Here is a 22,487-nt window from a genome sequence, read left to right as displayed (position 1 = left end):
GGGTGGAATAATTCAATCATCTCTTTTCTATTTCCTTAGTCTAGTTTTCTTGACCATCATGAAGATCTTGTGAGCTGGGCTCAGCAGCTTTGCCCCATAGGTCCCAGGGGTCTCTTGAAGGATAAACTTGTCCTGCTTTCCATTTGTTCTGTAAAATGGCAAGCAAGTTTCCTTTGGGAGGAAAAATCTGCCTAGTGAGCAGTCTGCAGGCTGAGTACCAGCCCGGATCTCTGCTTGCAATTGCCTCAATGTACGTGAGATGTCCACTTGGCTGTGAACAGCTCATGTGGCAGCCCTGCGCCCGGTACAGGAACAACTTCTGCTGGTTTCCTCTGCAATTGGGGTTCACATAAAGGCGAAAGCAGAAACAGGCCAAAAATACCTTTGAAGAGAATTCCCCTGCATCATCAAATTATTAAATTACTTATGTATTGTGGTCTAAGCTCTGCAGCGTCTGAGGTCTTGGGAGCATTTCTGGTTGACGCTGTAACTCCCATAATTTTCATCGTCTTGCTTATTGTGATGACGTGTAGGATTCTACGTGGCTGAACATTTTCCTGCTTTTTAGAAATGACCCATGTGTAGGTTACATCAGTATGAGAGTTATTAGCTAGCTAGGCTGTTCTGTACTTCATCTAAAAACATAAAATAAAAATTACTAAGACACTATCTGGAAAGATCCAAATAGAGAGGCTATGGACATTTCCAAAAGGATTATTCTGAAAATGCTGCAAGTGGGAGCCTGAGGTGGGAGTGTGTGTGTGTACACCTCAGGGATGAATGAGTTAAACTATCAGAGCAGAATAGCTATTGTTTTTATTTCATATAGATAATTAATATGGTAAAGGTAAAGTAATAATAATCTGTAGCAAAATAATTCCTTGGCCAGTAAAATACAAGTTAAATTTCTGTTTTGGATGTGGTATGTATTTTGTATCAAACATCTAAAATTAGTGTAGACAAGCCAAAATCAAAATAGCTGCTAATTTACGTTGTGGTCAGCTATGGTGACAGTATATTTAAGCCACAAACAGCTTATAAAAATGCAGGCTACATAGTTTGGTGCTTGAAACTGACTCTTCAGCATTAGCTCATCAAGATTCAATACCATTGCCAATGTTGGGGGAAGGGGTAACTCTGAAATGTAATAGAGCGGTGCCATACGACCGGTAATTATTTTAGAGCACTGAGGAGAAGGTTAAATAGCAGAGATGTTGAATTTTTTTCTTTCTAGTATTGGAGTGTGGAAAATGTGTAACTGAATTAAGTCGCATAGTTCATGTTAACCTCTGTGAAGCATGTGTGATTGCTCAATGTTTAGGCAGCACCTAAGAACTGGACAGTACATTATTTTCTCAATTATTAATAATAAGCATTCCTAATACTAGCTGCTTTCAATAGGTTGTGCAAGCTTTTTGATGGCTATCAACTTGGGTATGTCTGGTACCCAAAATTAAAAGCATTGCACTTACATAACAGAGAGATCTAAGAATATAGAAATTGGAAAGCACATGCAAATAAGACTTGCACCACTCTAGCCATTAACTTCTGTTTATTTTCATTGTAATTGAAAGCTGTCTTTCAGATGAGCAGCTTTTTTATTTGGCCTGAGGAGATGGTATTTTAGTGAGAGAAATCACATATAGGCACAAGCATGTGATGAATTGCAATTGAAGTTTGTATTTGTAACCAATGAGGTATTGCAATGAAACCCAGCCAGCTTTCCTTAGTAGTCACGTAATTCAGGTAATGCATGCCCGGGTGAATCCTAAAGGCTATGCAGAGTTACAGCCACAGCCACCCCACACACACGTATGTTCTGCATAATTAATTCATCCCTGTTCCCAAGCAGCAGAGGACTGCTCCTTTTTACTATTCTGTTTTTAAGTATCCTCATATGCCATATAATAGTTTATTTTTAAAGGCTCATCACTTGCACTTGCAAAAATTCTATTCATGTAATACTATTTTACACTGATGGACATTAATTTGGCATAACACTTACATGTATGTCTGGAGAATGTATTTATATATAGATTACTTTAAACAGCAGGAAGAAATCAAAAAAGGTGTTCATGTAAATGAAAACAATCATATAAGATTATCTAATGGGATACTATTAATTGATTTTTCCTACAGGGAAGAATTAATACTCTAATCTATGCATGTAGTCAGTATGTATATTTTGAGATGGTAATACTTTGCTCCAGAGGCTGAAGAAATCGGCTAGTCACGCGATAGGTTCCTGTGCTGTGCTGCTTAACGTCCAGGCAGCATCACCTTTGCTTCATTGAGAGTTTATAGTTAAGTGCATTTTCATCAGTGGGTGTCTTTGCAGGGTTCAAGGGCCTCACTGAAGTTATCTTATATGACACCCTTTTGGCCAAGTCAGCAAAATATCTCAATGTGATTATTTAAACCAACCTCAGCTGCTCTGACACAAACCAGTCCACTGGCAAAATAAAGGCACAGTAGTAATCACTGTCTTTAGATAGTATTGTTTTGTGTGTGTGAGAGAAGACTCTATAGGATTTGATACAGACAGGATTACCTTATTTTACACAAAATCCTTGTTTCCATTTTTATGTGTACAGACATAATTAGTTTCAAGCATGTAAATGGCCATTTACTGAACAGCTATATTTTTATTTTTAATCTTTTTTTTTAATGGCTGAATTCTACTTGATAAGTGGAAGGCAGTTCCTGTCCTTGCCTTTCTCCTTCCATGAACTGGTCAAGGCACTTCTGGACCCTGTGTAGGGTTTGTGATTCTTCGTGAATTCTCTATTTGTTCCCCATTAAACAGTTAACTTTCCTTTGTAGGTGGAAAGTCTCATGGTAGTTGATTAGTACATATGATCTTTCATTTAGGAATTATTGAACCGATCTATATGGTAATGATGTTCTGCTATTTGCATTTAAATTAGATGAATTATTTATCAACTATCAAGCATATCCCGAAAGTATTGCACAGTAGACTTAATACTTCATGAGATTATTTTCTAGTGTCTTTCTTCTTACATCACATATGATTTTGATCTATGAACAAAATAATCAGTATTTATCTAGGTAGTATGTTAAAATTTCAAACCTTATAAATTAATATTTTTAAAATCTGTTACGTGGTTGGGTTTAATAAGAAAGGAAGCCTTCCAAACATTACCAGCCTTGCACAGATTGGTGAAAAGAATGTTGTTTTATGACTATTTGATATAACACTGTAGTTACCATGATCAGTAAGATTGTCAAGATGTTGGCTTGTTATGAACACAGCTGTTAAAATGTTCGTGGTTCAACCCAAGGACTAAAAAATTGTGAAATACGAGAAGTAAATGTAGGATCGCACTTGTTATAAGTCACTTCATTTATTGTGCTCATGCTTGCTTATATTCCAATTTTGCCTTGCTTATGAGACAGTATACATCCATGTTCTTAATTTTAGATTTCCCTTATGCTTCACTTTATTGACATTGACCTACCTACAGCTGCAGCTTAAGCCTTTAAAAACATGCAGAATATTTTACTCTGAAGATATTAACTAAGAGCTTTTAAAAGATTTTTATATATATTGTAAGTGTTTAGTCCTCTACCAAGTAATTGTGATTGATTCAGGGAGAAAAAAAGAAATTAAAAACTGCCTAGTGGTGGATGCAAGTGTAACAAGATCTTAGCTCTGTATCTGTGTAATTTTAAATGGAGTCTGCAGCACTGGAGTTATTAGCGTTTTATTTGCCTGAATGCCTGTAGGGGATTATGGTCTCCATCAGGTGTTGTGGCAGTGTCCTCCTGAGCTTTGCCAGGAACTGGTTTCTGTACCTCCAGCTCACCAGAAAAAGACATGGCAGGCTGTTGATGGAAAATGGTCAGGCAAAGGTCTGTATCACCCATGTCTGCCTGGGGACTTCTGGCAAGAAAAGAGTTCTGGAACTGTCGTGGTTGCCCAAAGTATTTGGTCGTCATCTGAGCCCATGTGGGAGTGGAGTTGCCTATTTCTTGTTTCTTCCCTGCCCTCCACCTTCAAATGTATTTCAAGTCAGAGTGTGTTGTCCAGATTTAGGACCTGCCAAGCTTAATCATATCTATTTTTAATCTCATTATGTGTATCCTGCTAAGGTATGCCCACTATGCTGACTTCAACATTGATACTAAAGAACACTTGCCTATTTAAATTTTAGTTGTCCCAGGTGCATGTGTACAAGAACCTATCAAAAAAAGCATGAAGAGAAAATTTTCCTCTTGGAAATTTTCCCCTTTTGGTAGCAAATTTCATTGCACTGGGGAAAAAGTCTTCTGGCCTGTTTAAGACACAAGATGCTGGACTAGTCATGCGTGGTTTACTGTAGGGATTCCTGTAATAAGAAGGCTGTCCTCACTATGGAATTTTCTTCCAGGAAACACAGAATTTTAAAAAGAAATAGTGTAACAGTCAATTTTACATTGTAGGCTGGAAAAATGTGTGGAAGCTAAAGAGGAACTAGAGGCAGATCTTTATAACCGGTTTATTTTGGTGCTGAATGAAAAGAAAGCAAAGATAAGAAACTTACAGAAGTTGCTGAATGAAGCTAAAGAATCTGCAGCAGATACCAAAAGTACAAGGTATTTCTTAATTTTCCTGAGTTTCTTGGTATCATACCTGATGCATATTTTAGTTTAGTTTCCATTTCTTTGATATTAATAGTGAGTGACAGTTCTTCTTGGCTAAGTGCATGGTTATCCAAAACAATGCTGTTAGTCATGAAAGCAGAGGATTCTTTTTGATGTCACTGGAAATAGCAGCGTATTGCTTTGGATGCTGTAGCCAGGAATGAAATATCCAATGAATCTATCTTCTTTTCTCTGTTAGGTTGCAGTTGATTTTCCAATCAGAGTATGTCTCTGCCATTTCCACAGATGGTAATTTCATATGTATTCTCCCTGAATTATTTGATTCCTTTTGTCCTTTGGGAAACAAGCATATCTGAATATTTTTATGTACTTTTTATTTCAAAAATACCCGGAGTCATTCTAATGCTACAGCACACCTTAATTTGTTTGCTGTCCTGCTATTTTTATCCTGCTTTTTTATATCTTAACTTAGCTTTTATTGTCTGTTGTTGTATATGAATATGCTAAGCTGTTTAGCATGGGGACTCCCATGAAGAAAGTCTTGAAAGAGTTGGGGTTGTTCAGCCTCGAGAGGAGAAGGAATGGGGGAGACCTTATTTCAGCCTTCCCATACTTAAAGGGAGCTTACAAGAAAGATGGGGACAGACTTGTTAGCTGGGCCTGTTGCAATAGGACAAGGGGTAATGGTTTTAAACTAAAAGAGGGTAGATTCAGACTAGATCTAAGGAAGAAATTTTTCACAGTGAGGGTGGGGAAGCCCTGGCCCAGGTTGCCCAGAGAGGTGGTGGATGCCCCATCCCTGGGAACATTCCAGGTCAGGCTGGACGGGGCTCTGAGCAACCTGCTCTGGTTGAAGATGTCCCTGCTCACTGCAGGGAGGTTGGACTAGGTGGCCTTGAAAGGTCCCTTCCAGCCCAAACTGTTGTGTGATTATATGTTGATGTGTATCAGCTGGCATTGCCTAATAATTATAAATTCTGTGCAGAAATAATAAGTGCCAAATATGTGCTTTTTTTTTTTTCCTACTCCTTTTTTTTCCCCCTAGGGATAGTGTTGCTACCATTCAGGTGGCTACAGGGAGAGAGAATGAATATGATGGCAGCACTGATGAGGAAAGTGAAAATTTAGCACGGACCTCATTACCATCAGGTAAGACAGAATGTATTGTCTTTGGGCAATATCATGGACAGACCAATCACTTATCTGAATATACCTTAATGAAGACAAAATGCTACCTGACAGATTGCTCTGTGACAAGCCAACCTGCAAGCCTTAAAAATATCTCTCTTGAAGCAGAGTATAATACTGGCATTTTCAAATTAGACAGAGGAAGTTTAAAAGCATGTTGTACAAGTGAAGGTACTGTCATTTCTTCCAAAATGACAAATTACATACTTTGCAGAACTAATGGCAGACTGAACAGTATCTGAACCATCAACAATTCCATTTTAAATTCTAGGAATCATGATGTGTATGCAATGATTGCAAAAATGTAAAATGTAGTTCCTGACAGTTTCAATAGTGTTTAAAAAGGGAGAAGATTTAACAGCTATAAAAAGAGTTGTGTGCATAAATGGAATAAAAATGTATTTATAGCAGAATTAGTTTTAATTTGTAAGTAAATTTTTGGCCTCATGAAGATGTTCCTGAAACTTAATTTGACTAATTTTTCCAGGACTCTAGACTTGTAGGGTGTATGTGATACAGCAATTGTCCATTCTACAATAGAAGATATTTAACTGTGAACCATAAGAAATTTTGGCATATTTTGGCAAACTATTAGGAATATATAGGACAAATGCTATCAAAGTTTTTAAACTGCATTAATACTTGATGTACAGTTTTTTATATGTGTATATATACACACTATTATAAGTGTGGGGGTGTGTATATATACATACATATATATATATTAAAAAATATATATATAAAATCTTCCCCTCAGGTCTGCAAAGTTTGCTATGGATTCTCTCATTGGAGCTTTCTATTTCCACCATAGGTAAAGGTAATCAAGACAACAACTTGTTACAACAGTTTACTGTGCATACGGGGAACCAGAAGTGTTCAAGACCCTGATACCAGTGGTATTCAGCTTTGTAACACATATGATCCTGTTTGTTGAGGATCTTCTGGTGTAATATAAAGTAGGCAGAGCTTCAGACAATTTCAGAAAGTTGCAACCATGGAAAGAAACAATTTTATTTTGTACTATGCTCTTCAGTTCAGACATCTTTGCTTTCAAGTGGTATTTGGTCAGTTCAGATAATGTGGGAAGAAATACTTTCTATTTAGTGGAAAGGCAAGGAAAAGTGGAAGGTGTTGGTTCTTTTGTTAGATTCAGTAGGACTTAACTAGCTCAGTGAGAGTTTTGAGATAGACATACATATTTAAAAATGAAAACAAACTCCGACGGCCCTACTCAAGCAATCATGAGGGACTGGACTGATCAATGTTATAGAGAAGAAAGAGCAATGATTTTTATTTGAGTTGTAAACAAAAATGTGCTTTCTGTTGCCTTTGAGGGATACAGTACTCAACATTTTGATCATGACTAGAGCCTTATTTCAACTGCAAAATTTGCAAATCATGTGAAGACTATAAACTTAATCCTTTGGATAACGCACTAAAGTTATTCAAGGTAATGGCATTCTTGAATCTGCACAATGAGTATCATTTAGTTCAGTTGATACTCTTCCTCTGTACACAGATTTCTCTTTCCATGAACAATAGAAAAGCATAGATAGGAGCTGAAATTTTAGTGTGGTCTTGGATTTTCACATACAAAAAGAAGTCTGAGGCAGACTGTGTTGCTATGAAGAAGATAGTGATTCAGGGATGAAGGACATGAGCAGATAATGAAGCTCTTAGCTACATCAAGCATCAAGGACTGTAAGGCATAAAAGATAATTCAGATAATGTTTGGATTTTTTCTGTTTATCTTAGTTTTTCTATCTCTTAGTCCAACGTTACATTTCTTTTCCTTCTGGATTTAGAATGTCATTGTGTGGGTTGCAAGAGTCAATGAGAATTAGAAGATCTTTAAGAATGTTTCAGTAGATAGTGGTGAAAGGCACAATCAAGAGAGATCATAATTTAAAAACTAATTTGAAGGAAAGTGAAGGCAGATGTGTATAAGCACACATAGACACATAATAAATGTACATTTGTATATGTACACCTCCAAAATTTAAAAAGTGAGAAGCTGATGCTGCTTGTCATAAATGAACCGTAGGGACTGCAGAAGATGGATGAAGAAAGCCACACGATATAAAGACAGAGAATGTCAGACCAGGAGGTAGAAGGCCAATGACCAGTCTACAAGTCAGTTGAGAACGCATATACAGCTGTTATTGGCCTATTAGTGCAATGATTAAAAAATCAATTGTAATTGAAAAAGCAGCTGTCTTCATTACGTGTTTATGGTTTGTGTTTAGAGGGGAAAACTAGGTGTAGTTGTGTTATAATGTAGTTCTGTTCTAGCAGCTAAGGGGGATGTGAAACAGCAGCTGTGAAATCTAGACATTTTAAAATTAGCTGGTGAGGATATGTTGAACTGCAGAGTTTAAAAATCTGGCGAGGGATTTTTCTTAACCACCAATAACTGCTTTTCTTCTAGAATTTTTGAGGCATTGAGGGTGTTCTGGGGATTTGGAAAAAAGCTGCTAATATTTACCCACAGAAAAAGTAAATGAAATGGCACAATTAGTTATGGATGTATCAGTCTGGTGTTGATCTAACGGAAATATTGGAACAAGACTCAGTGAAGAAAAATATTAAGAAAGTGAGTAAGAATGTTAATTGCAATTTTTGTGAAGGTGCAGAAACTGGAAGTTGAAAACTAGGTACTCATGTCTTCTGTGAGGTGATTACCAGCTAGTTGATCAAGGTAAAATTAGTAAAGTAATAGACTGACTTCCATGAGATATCATGCTGCACTACATTTTATTCAAGAAATTAGAACATGGAAAATATAAATGAAATTTATGAGTCCTTCTATCTGTGGAGTGTGAAATTGAAGATAATTTATATAAACCAATTTGGATTTTGTGATACACCAACTATAAACAAAATGTGTGCATTCTAACACAGTATAATGCCATGCTTTCCAGTACTTTGACAGCTATGCTTCACTTGAGAAAACCAACAAAGTCTCAAGTTTTGCTTTGTCTAGCTCCTTCTGCCACATAAATTTGGATACCTCCAGGGATTACCATCATCTCCAGGTGAACCCATCTAGCAAAGCCAAGAGCTACTTAGACAACATTTGCACTCTGCTCTATATTGCACCCATTCCGGGAGGGTGGCTTGGTCCTGCCTGGCCTTACAGGAGCCAGCTTGGCTTTAGCCGCATTAGTTAAGATTCATAGAATGGTTTGGGTTGGAAGGGACCTTTAAAGGTCGTCTAGCCCAACCCTCCTGCAATAAGCAGGGACATCTTCAACCAGATCAAGTTTGCTATGTCAAGTTTGGACATCCAGATTTGAAGAAAAATGTCAATGTCAATGCTAGAAAATTGGGGAGAATAATGTTGTGATAACAGTGGAGGGATTAGCAAATTATTTAAATGAAATGTTGAGAAGGATCTTAAGTGATCATTTTTTTCATGGCCTAAAAGAAACTACATTGCAAACTGATGTCATTGTCTTGATGGTCTTTCTATAGAGCAACTATAGGTATTTAATGAACTTGAATAACTGGAACTTAACATTAAACAAAGACAAAAGTGGGATGTTATTTCTGCCAGGATAATTAACTCTTGGAAGAATTTGAGCAGGTTATGATGGGTTCTGTCCATCACTGCCCGTGTTGAAATAGTGGTGTCATGCTTTTAATAAAAAGACAAGATCTTGTTCATATTAGCATGAACTTAAAATAAGTACACAACCTACGTTATGTTCAGCATTGCAAATGGCTGTTACTATGACAGCTTCTCCTCTATAGCAGCAGATGAATTGCAGAAGAAAACCTTTTCTTGTGTCTTCTACAAAAATGGGCTTACTCATGCATGAATACTCAGCAAGGCTATTGGGTAGGTTTTCAACCTCTGCTCAGCAGGCAGTTACATTTATTTGTTCAGCCTCAGAAAAATTTTGTGTAGAGGTCTTTTCCCTGCAATAGCAGTTAAACTGTAACCTAAAAGTTTACCTAAAAATGCAGATTTTTGGCACTTGCAGTACCATTTGTAGATATGAATTATGGTTTACTTTTTGACAGCAGTTTTTACTTCATGGCTTACAGCCAAAATCAACTGAAACATGGTAGTTTTTTTCTGTAATCTACACACTGATGTAGTTAATGCTTTGTGTTGTAAAAGAACAAATTAAAATTGAATTAGTAGGTATTTTACTGTAAAGCTTTCAGGAAAACAACTGATGTATATGAGAAGTAGAACTTTTAGAAATAGTACAACTTCTATAAATCACACAGAATCACAAAATCATTAAGGTTGGAAAAGATCTTTAAGTTCATCAAGTCCAACCCAATAATACTGTATGTCTTTCTATATAACAGCTTTGTTCGTCATACCATTGAGCATGGGTGAAATTTATTTGACATACTGGTTAGGATTGTGAATGTGAGATTGAAAAAGCCACACAACTCCTGCTTTCACAGCAGTTTAATAAATTCTTTAGCAGCAGCTATATATTATGTGCCAATTCCTTCTAAATGCCTATGAGCTCTTGTTTGAGAGTTTCTGCTCTGAAAGGAGGACAGGAAGGAAATCCTTCTACTGTTAAGCAGTTCTTCATGAACAGGAAGGTATGACTGTTTCTTGGGAGCAGGAGGAAGTTGTTTTCAGTTTGTTTTGTTATTTGCTTTACTCCAGGGTTGGGGTAAGATTCTAGCTGAGCCACCAATAGTTTTTACTTTCACTAGTGATACTTCAATAAAGTTCCAGCAACTTTGCAGGCATTTCACACATGAGACTGCTGATGTGTTGCCTCGTTGTTTCACTCCTCCCTCACATGTTGCATCTAGTCTTGCACTTCAACTCTTTAATCAAATATCTGATAATTTGTTTCGCTTCACTGGTGTCTAGCATTTTTAGGTTCATCACTTTTGGTTGGGACCTCTAGGTTCTGTGACAGAAAGAATGATACAGCCACAGATGAGAAGCACCTGGAACAGACTTGGGAAGATTACAGAGAGATATTGATTGGAAAAAGACTAGTTATTTTCATGTTCTATTGCCAACAGGACCTGATTTTTGTTGGTTTTTCTTATTTTGGGGAAAAAAAAAAAAAGGTGGAAATTGCCAGTCTGTATTTGTCTTAACCCACAAGAGTTGACTTGGTGACTCAACATGTTGCCACCCACTGATGGAAGAAGTTTCTGTCATTTTAGAATGCAGAAACCCTTATTCTGGCTAAGAACAATCCAAAACACAACCCAGCTGGTACTGATTCCTCTTTCTTCTGCTCAGTGCTAAGTTTTACTGTTAGTATTTACTCTAGCTATTGAGTCCTTTCTCCTAGGAGACCTAAAATGACAGTAAGATTATCAGACTAAAAAAAATCATTTGATGTCCTGATTAGCTATCATGTCTTTGTCATACAAATGAAAGCCTTTTATTAATTGAAAAATACTTTGGTAGTCCATATGTCAGGAAGCTTTTAAAACAGAAGTAAGTATTAGATAAACATTCACCCTTTCTGTTTCCTTCTCAGGAGCTTGAAAGGTAGATGAATGGTAATAATTTCCCTCTTCACAGTGTTTGGAAGACTACCAGAGAGGAGAAGGTTACTCCTCCTTCCCAGTATATGATGAAACTGCAGGGAAAGATGTTACATACTGAAATCTATAAAAGATATGAAGGATAATATAGTAGGTGGGAGGTAGGCAAGGGAAGAATTTATTTTACAATTTCTTACTGTTTTTTTCAGTTACAATGCTATTATATGTGTCTGCCTATAGACAAAACAAGGCTACTGGGTACCAATTTACAGTCAGCTTGCTTTCCCTCTATTTTATTTTCTTTTGCCCATGAATTTCTTAGCTGTGTTTTACATTTAAGTCAGTGAAAGTTACTGCCTCTTGGGGTAAAGAAGGATCTCATGATCTGGCCAATTGGATTAAATGAAATTTTATGTTCTGTGTTTCTTGCCACATGTATGGAAATATTCCATACTAAGTGAATCCTCAGACTTCCAACGTTCATACTTTTCAACATGTTTGATGATTAGGACAGATTCAAAACTGGTTCTAATAAACTTGTTATGTGCCTGAAATAAATAAGAGCAAGCACCTTGCCTTTTCCACTGTTTTACTATGCAAGTGTCCTCGTCCCCTTCATTCAAGTTCCTGCCTTGGGGATTATGTGTGGTGCCTGGAGGAGGCTATGGCCCTTTAAATTTAATTAGTTCTCTTGTGTAGTCCAAACCACTGATGGCTTGATGCTGCTGGTTAATAAGCTTTGATCAAAGTTACTAAAAAAAAAAAAAGCCTATTATAACAGCACCTGACTGTGCTGTACAGTTAAAGTTCCATCTGTGAAGGCTCCTCTTCTAAAGCCTATTTTAAGGAGTTTTAGAACTTGGCCATTTTAATTGACTTGAGGCTTAAATTATTATTTTATTTTCCTGTCAAGCTACAATTAGAAATGGTTCATCCCAAGGAATAATCTAATTTCCCTTTCCCTTCAAGCTGTAGATATATTTTTTTTTCCTGAAACTTGGTGTTAATACTTTTTTTTTTTCCCCCATAACCGTATGGTTTTATGCCTGTAAAACATTTGCAGTTGCCAAACTGCTTTCCCTCTGTGTTGTACCAGGTGCCATGGTCAAAATGCATTTACAGCACAAGTATCCATATGTTTGTTTCATGCCCCTTTAAAAATCCTATTAGGAATATTGTATTAAGAGGCATTAATAAGGTATTAGTTTAAAATATTACTGTGAAAGTTATCAAAACTGCTTATGCCTCTGCATACAGCTGCTTATTGTACATGCTTCACTATTTAAAGTGATGTAGCTGAATGTAGTTGCCTCTAAATGAGTCATTATTTATTCAGTTGAAGTGATACAATAACAGTAATGTAATTGTAATGGATTTATGCTTTGGCAAGACTGCTGCATATTATTGAATTTGGTGATTGATCAAAAAGTAGAGTACCTAATGACTACACTGCAGGTGAGGTGCAACAGCATTACTAATACAAAATTACAAAATGTTTCTTGGTGTATTATCCACATATTACTAAACGTTACATGAGAGGGAACTTTATTTCCTTGGTGAGCTGTAAAAATTTTTGAAGTGTAATTAAAGCTCTGCTTCAATCATTAAATTAGCTGTCTTTATCAGATTTAAATTAAATTGAAAGAGTCCAATTTTAGAATCGTTTCCAGTCCAAGTTGGAAATTCCAAACTTAGTCCACTTACATGAATACTGGTTGGTTTTTCCTCCGCTTAAAAACAAAGCTAGTTTAAAACAGCTCAGCAATGTACATTTCTAACAGAGGTGAATGATTTCGTATTTTTTATTTGGGTTGAATATATCTATGCACAGAGGAACAAATAACAAAGTTCCAGTCATTAAAAAAATAAAAAAAACCAAAATCAAAACCATTGATGAAGTACTACCTTTATAAATTTTATCTTCCATGAATAAACAGGTTTTCCCCCTAAGGAAGTGAGCTATCTCTATGTTTGTACCCAGCGTGCTGGAGTTCTAGTGTTCCCTGTATTTCTCTTCAAAATCTATTGTACTTTGCTACAGCTTGAGAACCTGGCAGTATTAAGCAGCATTAGGCAGAGATAACAAATCCTCATTGTATTTATGTGGAGTACCAACATGTTCCTGTGGGACACATAAAGGAAATACAGAGCCTTCTTCTGTTCTTGCTCATATTTCACACCAATTTGACATGTACCCAACAGGCTGTAATTAGACCAGAGCTGGACATAAATTCTGTTAGTCGAGGCACTTCTGCACTGAGCATGCACATTCTGATACTTGTTTCCTTTGCAATATCCTGTAACTTGACCATCTACATGACAGCACTAATTCAGTGGGACTGTTTCTTTGTTTTCTCTTCTTCGTGAACTACAGAAGACCTATTTCAACACCTGTTGGTTGAGAATGTAATTCATCAGTTGTGAAACTATAGCATTAGTGGTGCTGGAGTGGTGCCATAAGCAGCCCTGCTCTGTTTCATCCTCCTTCAATAAATAGTTAAAGAACAACTGCTTATCAGGTAAATAGGAATCTTCTGCTTGTCATCAATAACCTGCCTGGGGTAATCCCCATTCTAACACTTTTGTTTGTTCTTGTGCTTTTAAGTCACAGACTGTATTTGTTTAGTGTCCACCTTAGTGGTCCTTTTGGGATCTGTTGTAACTAAAAGAACTAGCAATAATTATTATTCTTATACCAAAATATGCTTCAATACATGTATTATAGACCATAGAAATTATGAAATGCAATGTACAGGGACAATGGTGCTTTATTTTCATCTGTGCAGACCTGCCAATGAAACCACTCTATCACACAGTTTCATTATGAACTTCATGCTACATGCCGTCTCTAAACAATTCTTTGAGTTGCAAGTCATAAGTCGGTTCACTGGAAGGCACAGTCAGAGGTTTATTTTTCCTGGGGGCTATTTTGGAAAGGTAAAGCTGAACCAGACTTTTTTTTCCCCTCCTTTGTTTTGTTTCGTTGGTAGTTTTTCTTTTTTATAAAGGATGTTTTACTTTATCATGAGTGTTACTGTTTAACTGCTTTTAGTGTAAATAATAATCAGGTCTAATTTAATGGGAATTTTTTATTTTGTGTTCAGTTCACACCATTTACTATGATAGTTTTCTTCTGCATGTTTAGAAAGCTAGGCATTTGCTTTTGGTGTCTGGATGATTTTATATAGACGTGTAATTCAGAGAGAAAGAAAAATGCATCAAAAATATTTAAGTATACTTCATGATATATGGAAAACAAAAAACCAATTCACATGCAAATAACACAATGTGTTTGTATTCCCTTCCCTCTTGGAAATACGGATGTACTTTAGAAAGTTGATCTTGGGTTTAGCAGTATCAGCTCTTGGAGAAGTATCCTTTCATCAAAGAGAAGTATTGGTTCTTGAGAAAAATGGTTCCTGCAGCGGTACTGATAGCAAGTTTCTATAATCCTCAACATTAGGATAAAAGCCCTTATCTTCAGCTATTGAATAGGCTGCATATCAGTGGCAACCAACAAAGCCCGGATATAGATTCTTGCAGACCAGAGTCTTGTGTTCTGTGAGCGGCACATTCAGGCTAAGTTTGCTGTCATGACTTGAAACCTGTGGCTCTTGCACATTTTCTAACAGCTCTTCTCACTTTAAGATGAATGTTTCATAGGTTGTCTTCTTAAAATTCATGTTTCATGTGTGTTTTGTCATGGCTGGCAGTGACTGAAGCAGTTGAAAGTTTCCACTACTATTTACCCACAGTAATTTTTTTGCACAGCAACAAGCTTCTACTTCTGAATTTTGGATGTTGCTTTCTCTATCACAAAATGTTGGGAAGACTTTTACTGTGGCCAGCTGTGTAACATTCACTGTAATAATTCTCTTAATTACTTCCCATCTGTATTACAATGTCTCATTCAAGCAAACAGCCTATCTTGATTAAAAGCTGGGTTGCTGAAGATTGCACTATAACCTATGGTTATTTCCTTGATTTATTACTTTTCCAGGTTAAAGCATGCATCCTTGTTTTTTACCTTGAATTTTTCTCAACTAAACTTCACACTGAGTCTGGTAGTTCTTTCCTAGATTTGAGAGTTGGTCTCTCAGCAAGGGCTGCTTGCTGTAGCCCTTTTTTGTTTCTTCAAACTCAGTGAATCTTTGATTGGAAACAGCTTATACCTAAAGAAATGTCAAAATCTTCATACTATATAAAATAAGAATGTGAAAAGATTTTATTTTCTTTTAATCCTTCAAAAGCCTTCCATTAAGAAAGAAATCCCTTTGTTCTGTGAGCTAAAAGTAATGTATATTACACTCCCCTAAACTTTTTGTGTTTGGATTTTTGGTGGTTTGTGGGTTTTTGGTTTGGTGTTTTGTTTCTTTTTTTACTTCTCTCCTTTTCTATCCTGCATGTTTTACTGGGTATTTTCATTATTTATTACCACCTCAAGTAATAGGTGCTGTCATAAAATGACTTTACTATTTGTCCTTTAGCTTTTATTTGTAAAATAGCACATAGATCAATCTAAAAGATACTGAAGGTGAGGCATTAAAACTGTATTGGAAAAAAGTTGCTTTAATTAATAGAAACCCTAAATGATAGCTCTAATTTATACACAAATTCCACATAAGTCATTTGGCTTGATGCCAGATTTGTTGGAAAGTAGTTTTTTGTTGAGCATTGTACTGGAAAGCTGAGAAGTTCCTTTTCATCTTTAGGATGAAAGACTGTCCTCCAGGACCCTTTTCCTCAATCTGCATAACACTACATACATCGCATACACAAGTTTCATGTAGAATATTAGGCATTTGTAAAACTTAGAAGGAAAAAAATGGCTTTAATAATTCAGAGATAGGAGGCAAATGACATCTGTAATTATTACTCCAGTTTTTATAGTTTCACTATATTCTGCTTGGTTTTAAATATTAACCTGAGCTTGTTGATTTATGCTCCTTTACATACAGCAGGCCAGATGATCTCATAAAGAAGCTATCAGTTACAAAGCTATCAGTTCAAGGAGATCAAATGTTAATTTACACACTCTGAAAGACAGCTTACTCACATGTGACCTGATGGAGGAGAGACATTTTCAAAACTGGAGCTGTCAGCAGTATCTTACTAGTTTTTTGACCTACTGTATGAATTAAAGGGAACAAAAGATATAATGCTAAATCAAAAATACTGTAAACTCTGTCTTTTGCTGGTTTTAACTGGATGAAGATTAGAACCCAACATATCTGAAACAGGAAGAGAATGTATTTCCTCATGCTTACACATGCCTCATTTTATTTACAGAGTTGCTTATACTTTTGATTTTTTTTAGTCTGGTATGAGACATGTAACGTGACAACTGGTAACCCTCTGTAAAGAGCAAAATGGCAATTCATGAGGTTCAGAGCTTTACATATACATAGAAAGACAGGTGCAAAACCCAGTCTCAAATATTTTGCAGTATATGCAAGATCACTTTTTACTGTACTTATTTTAAATCTCTTTAAAGATACGTGTTCAGATAAAGTGATGATATGGGTCTGTGCATCCTGAATGTGTCTCCTGTGTCTTAGAAGCTAAAGATCTAACTTTAAAAAGGGTAGATTTAAATAAAAGCATGATCAGAGATGTATCTGCACTTTTCACCCCCGTCTCACAAGTCTTTACTTAGTGTCAGTTTTTCTGATATTACTGTGATGTTAGTAGTTAGTAGGTGTGATCCTGATCACTTGGAACTAATCATCATACTGAAATCACTGGGCCTTCTTTTGTATTGTTCATAAATTTAAACCTAGTAATTCACCTTGCCTAAGAAAGTATCCCTGTAGTTAAGTTGCTAACCTTTTTTTCCCCTGTAGCTTATAAAAATGTCATTAATAGCTCATTTATAATTCATTACCAATCCTGTCAGCATGTAAAAAAACGCGCAATCACTCTTTTCATACAAACAAAATTTGGATGCTCAGTGAGCTACCCAGTACCCATTGTTCTAGAAATTTGTGCATACATTTTGATATCTAAATATAAATTGAGTGCCCATTTTTAACTCTTTTTTTTTTTTAAGGAATGTGGCTTAAAATATAGGTCTTAGCTCTTTGTGTAAGTATCAATTTTGTCCAAAATTAGCATAATTAAAATGAAAAAGGTACATTAGCATATGTTTATGTATTTTGGAATATACTAATATAATAAAAATTTAAAATTGACAGGTAGTTCATAATAGTATTTCTTAGCCTCTCTTAACCAGATAACTGCCTCAATTGCTTGAAAAATACAACCAAAACAAATTAGTCAGCAGTATTGATGTCCATGGCAGAAAATCAGTTTACAGTGCCGATTTCAAATGCCTCTCACTTTACTGACAGGGTGTTCTTTTGTTTAGCTTGAGAGGAGAGTTTATTTTTTATTTAGTAAAAATATTAAACTTCCTAGCACAAAAATGAATAAGTACTTCATTGGCAACTGTGCTAATAGCTAATAATCTCAGGTTTCAAGAATGACCAAAGTAACTTCCATTATTTCATTAACTAATCAGTCAATAGCTTGTAAAGTTATTGCATGCAATCAATTCAAGCAAGACCAAAAATTTCAAATCTCTTATGCCCAAACTTCTGTGGAGAAGGCTGTTGTGTTCAGTTTTGGCCACCTCCAGAAAACAGAATGGCCTGAGTGGGGAGAACAGTAAATGTGAGTTGAGGAGGAGGAACTGAGTGGGAAAAATGTAGAATGCAGGAAAACAAGGAGAGACTAAACTCTATATAAAGTTACATTTAATATCAGCATTTTTTGCTGGTTTAACTTTTTGTCCTCATATCTGAGGTCTGTAGATTACCAAAGAAAACTGCTGATACTGCACAAATCCCTGTTACATAAGCTTTTGACAGTAAAACACTGATTTGTATTCAGCACTACCTTTCTGCAAATCACAGGAGCATTTTGAGTAATTTTTATACCTGCCACCACATTAATTTGTTTTTCTCATCTTCCTCTCACTACGCTCCTTCTTTTGCCTACAGCCTTGTCATTAGTTAACCCATTTATGGCAGTAAATTAATTCTTGTGTCTGTAAGGAACTTATCTGTTTCAAATGGAGAAATAAACTCAACTTGTAAGAGAACACTTCCCAGTAGTGCTTTTGCTGCTAAGCTCAGCTCTGCTTCAGCAGCTGCGACTTTGAATCTTCCAGATCTGTTTACCTGGCTAAACTATTGTTTTTGCTTATACAGTGCTGTCCTTAGATTTCTATCTGCTGATACAGCAAACTGCAGCGCTCTCCAATTCAATAAGGCAAAAGCAGTCTGGAAGCAGCCATACTGTGAGCTGTTGTCTCAGCCAAGAAAAAATAACTCTTTAATCTATAGCCATGAGTTGAATTCTCACAAGGATACTCATTACTTAGGTTCCTGGGCGAGAAGGGTCAGGTCATGAGTATCTGATTGCCAGCAATTTCCTTAAGACCTTTCCTGGGAAACATATGAGGCAAGCAATCGGAAGGCTTTGGAGTAGGAGTTGAGAAACACTATGTGAAACAAAGGGGTTAACCTGTTTGTAACCTCCAGGAGTTCTTGCATAAGGGTGATGTTAGCATTCTGGGCACTCCTGCTTGCTTAAGGTCATTTTAATTTTCTTCTACCATTTCTATGTTTTGTGAATGCAGCTCATTTGCTGAAGACAAAGTAATTTAAAAAAAAATCTAGGCAAAAACTTAAATGCAAAAAAAAGCTGTTGTCTATTCCATATTTGAAAGTAGTTTACTTCATTATACCTCAGCAAATATTAACTTCTTTAGTTACACATAAAACTTGGTCTGTTTTAGGAACAGTATCATTAACTATATGGTTCACTGGTAGCTCATCACTCATGCTGAAAGCTTCAAAACATGTTATATGCAATCTTTAAATTCAAACAAGACTTTCAGAATTTTGATGAAGGTGAAAGCTTCGCTGGTCTTTTTTAAGAGGTGAAGAGAGAGAGCACATTGTAAAAACACTTAGTCACTTAAGTTGCCCCATGGCCCAGGACATGTGGAAGGAATGTGTCTCACAGCAAAAGAGAGAAGATTTGGGACACGTCTCTGAGAACTGAGAACTGGCTTCTTGCATCACTGATCAGTGTATGCTAAGAGGAATGTAAACGAAGCAGATAGCAAAACGTATGCCTTCTTGTTTGAAACAGCATATGTAGCATTATATGACAGAGAATCTAACTGCTAGATTGTGTGCAGTAAGAAGGAGCGTTCAAAGTGGGGAACCCCACAGGCAACCTTGGGAAAAATCTCATAGACGTGCTGTTTTTTCCAAAGTAGTTGCATTGTGTGAACCATTGTCCTTTGTTAATTAAGATACTTTGTTCTTGGCTTCCAGTGACTTCTGGATTTTAAATGTGAAAGGTTTGCAGCATTTTTATTGGGATTTCCAGAAACACCGTACTGATAGGGGAAAGAAAAAAAAATTATGTACTATATGACCAGGATACTTTGTAGTAAATAATTTTCATGGACAATTTGTTTTTAAAAAAATCCCTCAAAATCCGCAAAACAAAATTGTGTGTAGATCTCCAATGCCTATGGTTTTTTACCTGGCTGCTTTTCTTGGCGTGTAATTGCAACACGGCATATAACAGTTCATTTTATGTTTAGTCCTAGTGCTAAACAAAGCTTAGTATAACAAGGGCTTTCGTTTGACAAAAATCACCTGCTTCTCTCTTTGCTGTGAAACATCACTTATATTAATTGCTTGGCATCAGCTTTCACCTGTGTCCAAAGATGAATCCTCATCCGCAGCTTATTCAAACACTGCTCCTCAGTTCAAATTAGCATTGAGAGCATTCAGTTCATTGCTTGTTCCTTGGCAAAGGTCTGTCACTTACTCACAGTTTGCTTTAACTGAGACTGATTGTAGGCTGCCCGAAGACTCAGTTCCCCAATTTCCTCACTTGACAACAGCAACTCTGAGTCAGAATTCCCAGTGCTCAGTTGTTTTAAACCATGTAGCAAGGTGTGCTTAATAAACCTCCCTGACAAAACACTGGTGTGTGTTTGTGAGGCTGCTTTGTGAGAAATGAGCCTTTATGCAGGAGACTGAAAACATGTTGATGCTTGTCCTGCAGTTGAAGCTGCTTGTAAATTGTATCTGATTTGATTTCGGTTCTGTTCCACAAAAAGGTCAACTACAATATTGTCATTTACCTTGATTTTAAAAATAAAATTCTCACTGGTATAGCTTAGCCCTTTCTTTAAAAGAAGTTTATAGTGTTAGCAGCTGAGTTATCATTGGGATACAGCACCATCAAATTTAGGACTACGGTTGAATTATTAGAGCCAGAATGCTCCGTTAACTGGGTGGTGATTTATTACTGACTTACATCAGTTAAGACTCTTGTCTTGCGTGTGTTAGAGTAGCACATAAGAACTAAGTGGATTTTCAGGAATATTACTGACGTGGCCAGTTGGCTTACTGCAAAACAGTGGAAGTATGCAGCCATGGGGGTCAAAGGAGATATAACACATGCCTTACACACAAGCAGAGGAGTAACAGCACTGAAGAGTGTCCTCTGTGCAAGAAAGTCAAAAGATTCAGGGGTAAACAGAGGATAAAGGACAAAGAAGTATGAATGGTCAATTTTTGAGAAAAGGGATCAGGAGTGACTTTGGTGCTGATCTAATTGAATGCCTTTGGCTGTTGATTTAATGGCAGAGGAAGGGTGATGGTAAGCTAAGCAAATATCTGCTTAGCCTTTTGGTAATTATGGCTGTTGAGATACAATCACTTCGGACAAATATAGCTACAGTTGCTTTTATATAGGAGTGTTTGATCGCTAAGACATTGAGCCTGTGTAGAAAGCTGAACTGACACTGAGTGACAGAGCAGATCTACTTCTGATGTGGAATTGTAGAGAAGATGAGGAACTTGGGGAATTTTTGGATAGATGTAAAGTGCGGGTGGACCTTTAGATTAAATGAATTTTCAATCACTACAATTTGCTGTCATTTTTTTTCACATGATGTGCCCTATTTTTATTTTATGTGGTTGGTTTTTGTGTCCCTCCATGTTTAAAACCATATCATTAACCAGTGAAACTTAGGAACATGTTCTGCCAACTATTTGTAAGCTCTGAGAATATTAACAAATCACTAAACAAGCACAAGCTGCCATCAAGATACAGAAGAAAATTAATATACATCCTCTCTGGGTGCCCAGGAGGAATAAGCTTCTATTGTGCACTTCGCCTTTGCAGATGAAGCTTCTCATATGAGCATGTTTTATCTTTTCATCAAAGTGTGGAACAGAGAGCTGTTTTCTTTCTGGCATTTCTAGTTTGTATTTCCAAGAAACAGTTGAGGCTTATAGCTTTTAGGGAGATATAAAAAGTGCTTCTGGCCAGCAAGGACTTGATAAAGATTTTTGGCACCTGTGACATGAATGCATCCGTCTTTTCCCTGTGGTCAAATATGGAGAGGGCTGTAAATGATGGAAATGTGATCTTCGATTTCCCACCTGCCTGCATCTAAACTGATTGTTTTGAGAAAGAAATGAAAGGTGTTGCACAGCTAACCATTACACTGAGCAGCTGACCCCAATTATTGCAGGCTGATGACATTGACTACATCAGACTAAAGGTGAAATCACATCTCTATCATGACTCCTATCATGTCAAGAGTCTCTTGCCTGTGAAACAGGGCAAGGATTAGAATGTTCGCACTGGGAATTTTTAGAGCTATGAGTGCTTCTAAGCTATCCTTAAGATATTTGGACCATGAAGTTGATGTCACTCATCTTCACAAAGCATCAGCAAGGTCAAAACTGTGATTGGCCTTTTGTTTGTGTGCTTGTGTGAGCAAATTATATTACTTTCTAGGTTCTGGAACTGCTTACTGAGGGTTTATTCTTTACTTTAACACTTCGTTCATGAACTGCATAATGAAAAAAAAATCTTTCTAGGCATGTGAACATCAAAAAGCTGTTAAAATGTCTGAGAACTTCCTTATAAGCTTTGTAGAATAAGTGAATTTTGATAATCTAGGAAAATAATAGGTGGAAAATTGTATGTTACTTTGGGAACAAGCATCATTCCCACTGTATCCTGAGAGTAGGGTAGTCTTGTCCCTCATGCTGGACCTTTGAGAAGGTAGTCATTAAGCTTTGGAGAGCTAAGCACAGGAGCTGATTTACTGTTTCCCTGTTTATCCCCCAAGACAGGATAACTAACGATAGAAGAAATAC

The 22,487-nt window shown here is 36.6% G+C and overlaps 1 protein-coding gene across 1 annotated transcript in view; it reads left to right on the top strand.

Annotated features, from left to right (window-relative positions):
• Positions 1-22,487, top strand: part of XRCC4 (X-ray repair complementing defective repair in Chinese hamster cells 4) — a gene marked incomplete at its 5' end in the record, with an annotated part of 38,043 nt that overhangs the window by 1,736 nt on the left and 13,820 nt on the right. The window contains 2 exons of the mRNA XM_010291751.1: positions 4,444-4,596; positions 5,651-5,754. Of these exons, the coding sequence (XP_010290053.1) occupies positions 4,444-4,596; positions 5,651-5,754 (257 nt within the window). The remainder of the gene's footprint in view (positions 1-4,443; positions 4,597-5,650; positions 5,755-22,487) is intronic.

Source organism: Phaethon lepturus, unplaced genomic scaffold (assembly GCF_000687285.1).
Source record: "Phaethon lepturus isolate BGI_N335 unplaced genomic scaffold, ASM68728v1 scaffold14987, whole genome shotgun sequence".
NCBI lineage: Eukaryota > Metazoa > Chordata > Aves > Phaethontiformes > Phaethontidae > Phaethon > Phaethon lepturus.
Note: the sequence above shows the minus strand (reverse complement) of the source record. Positions and strands in the feature narration are given on the sequence as shown.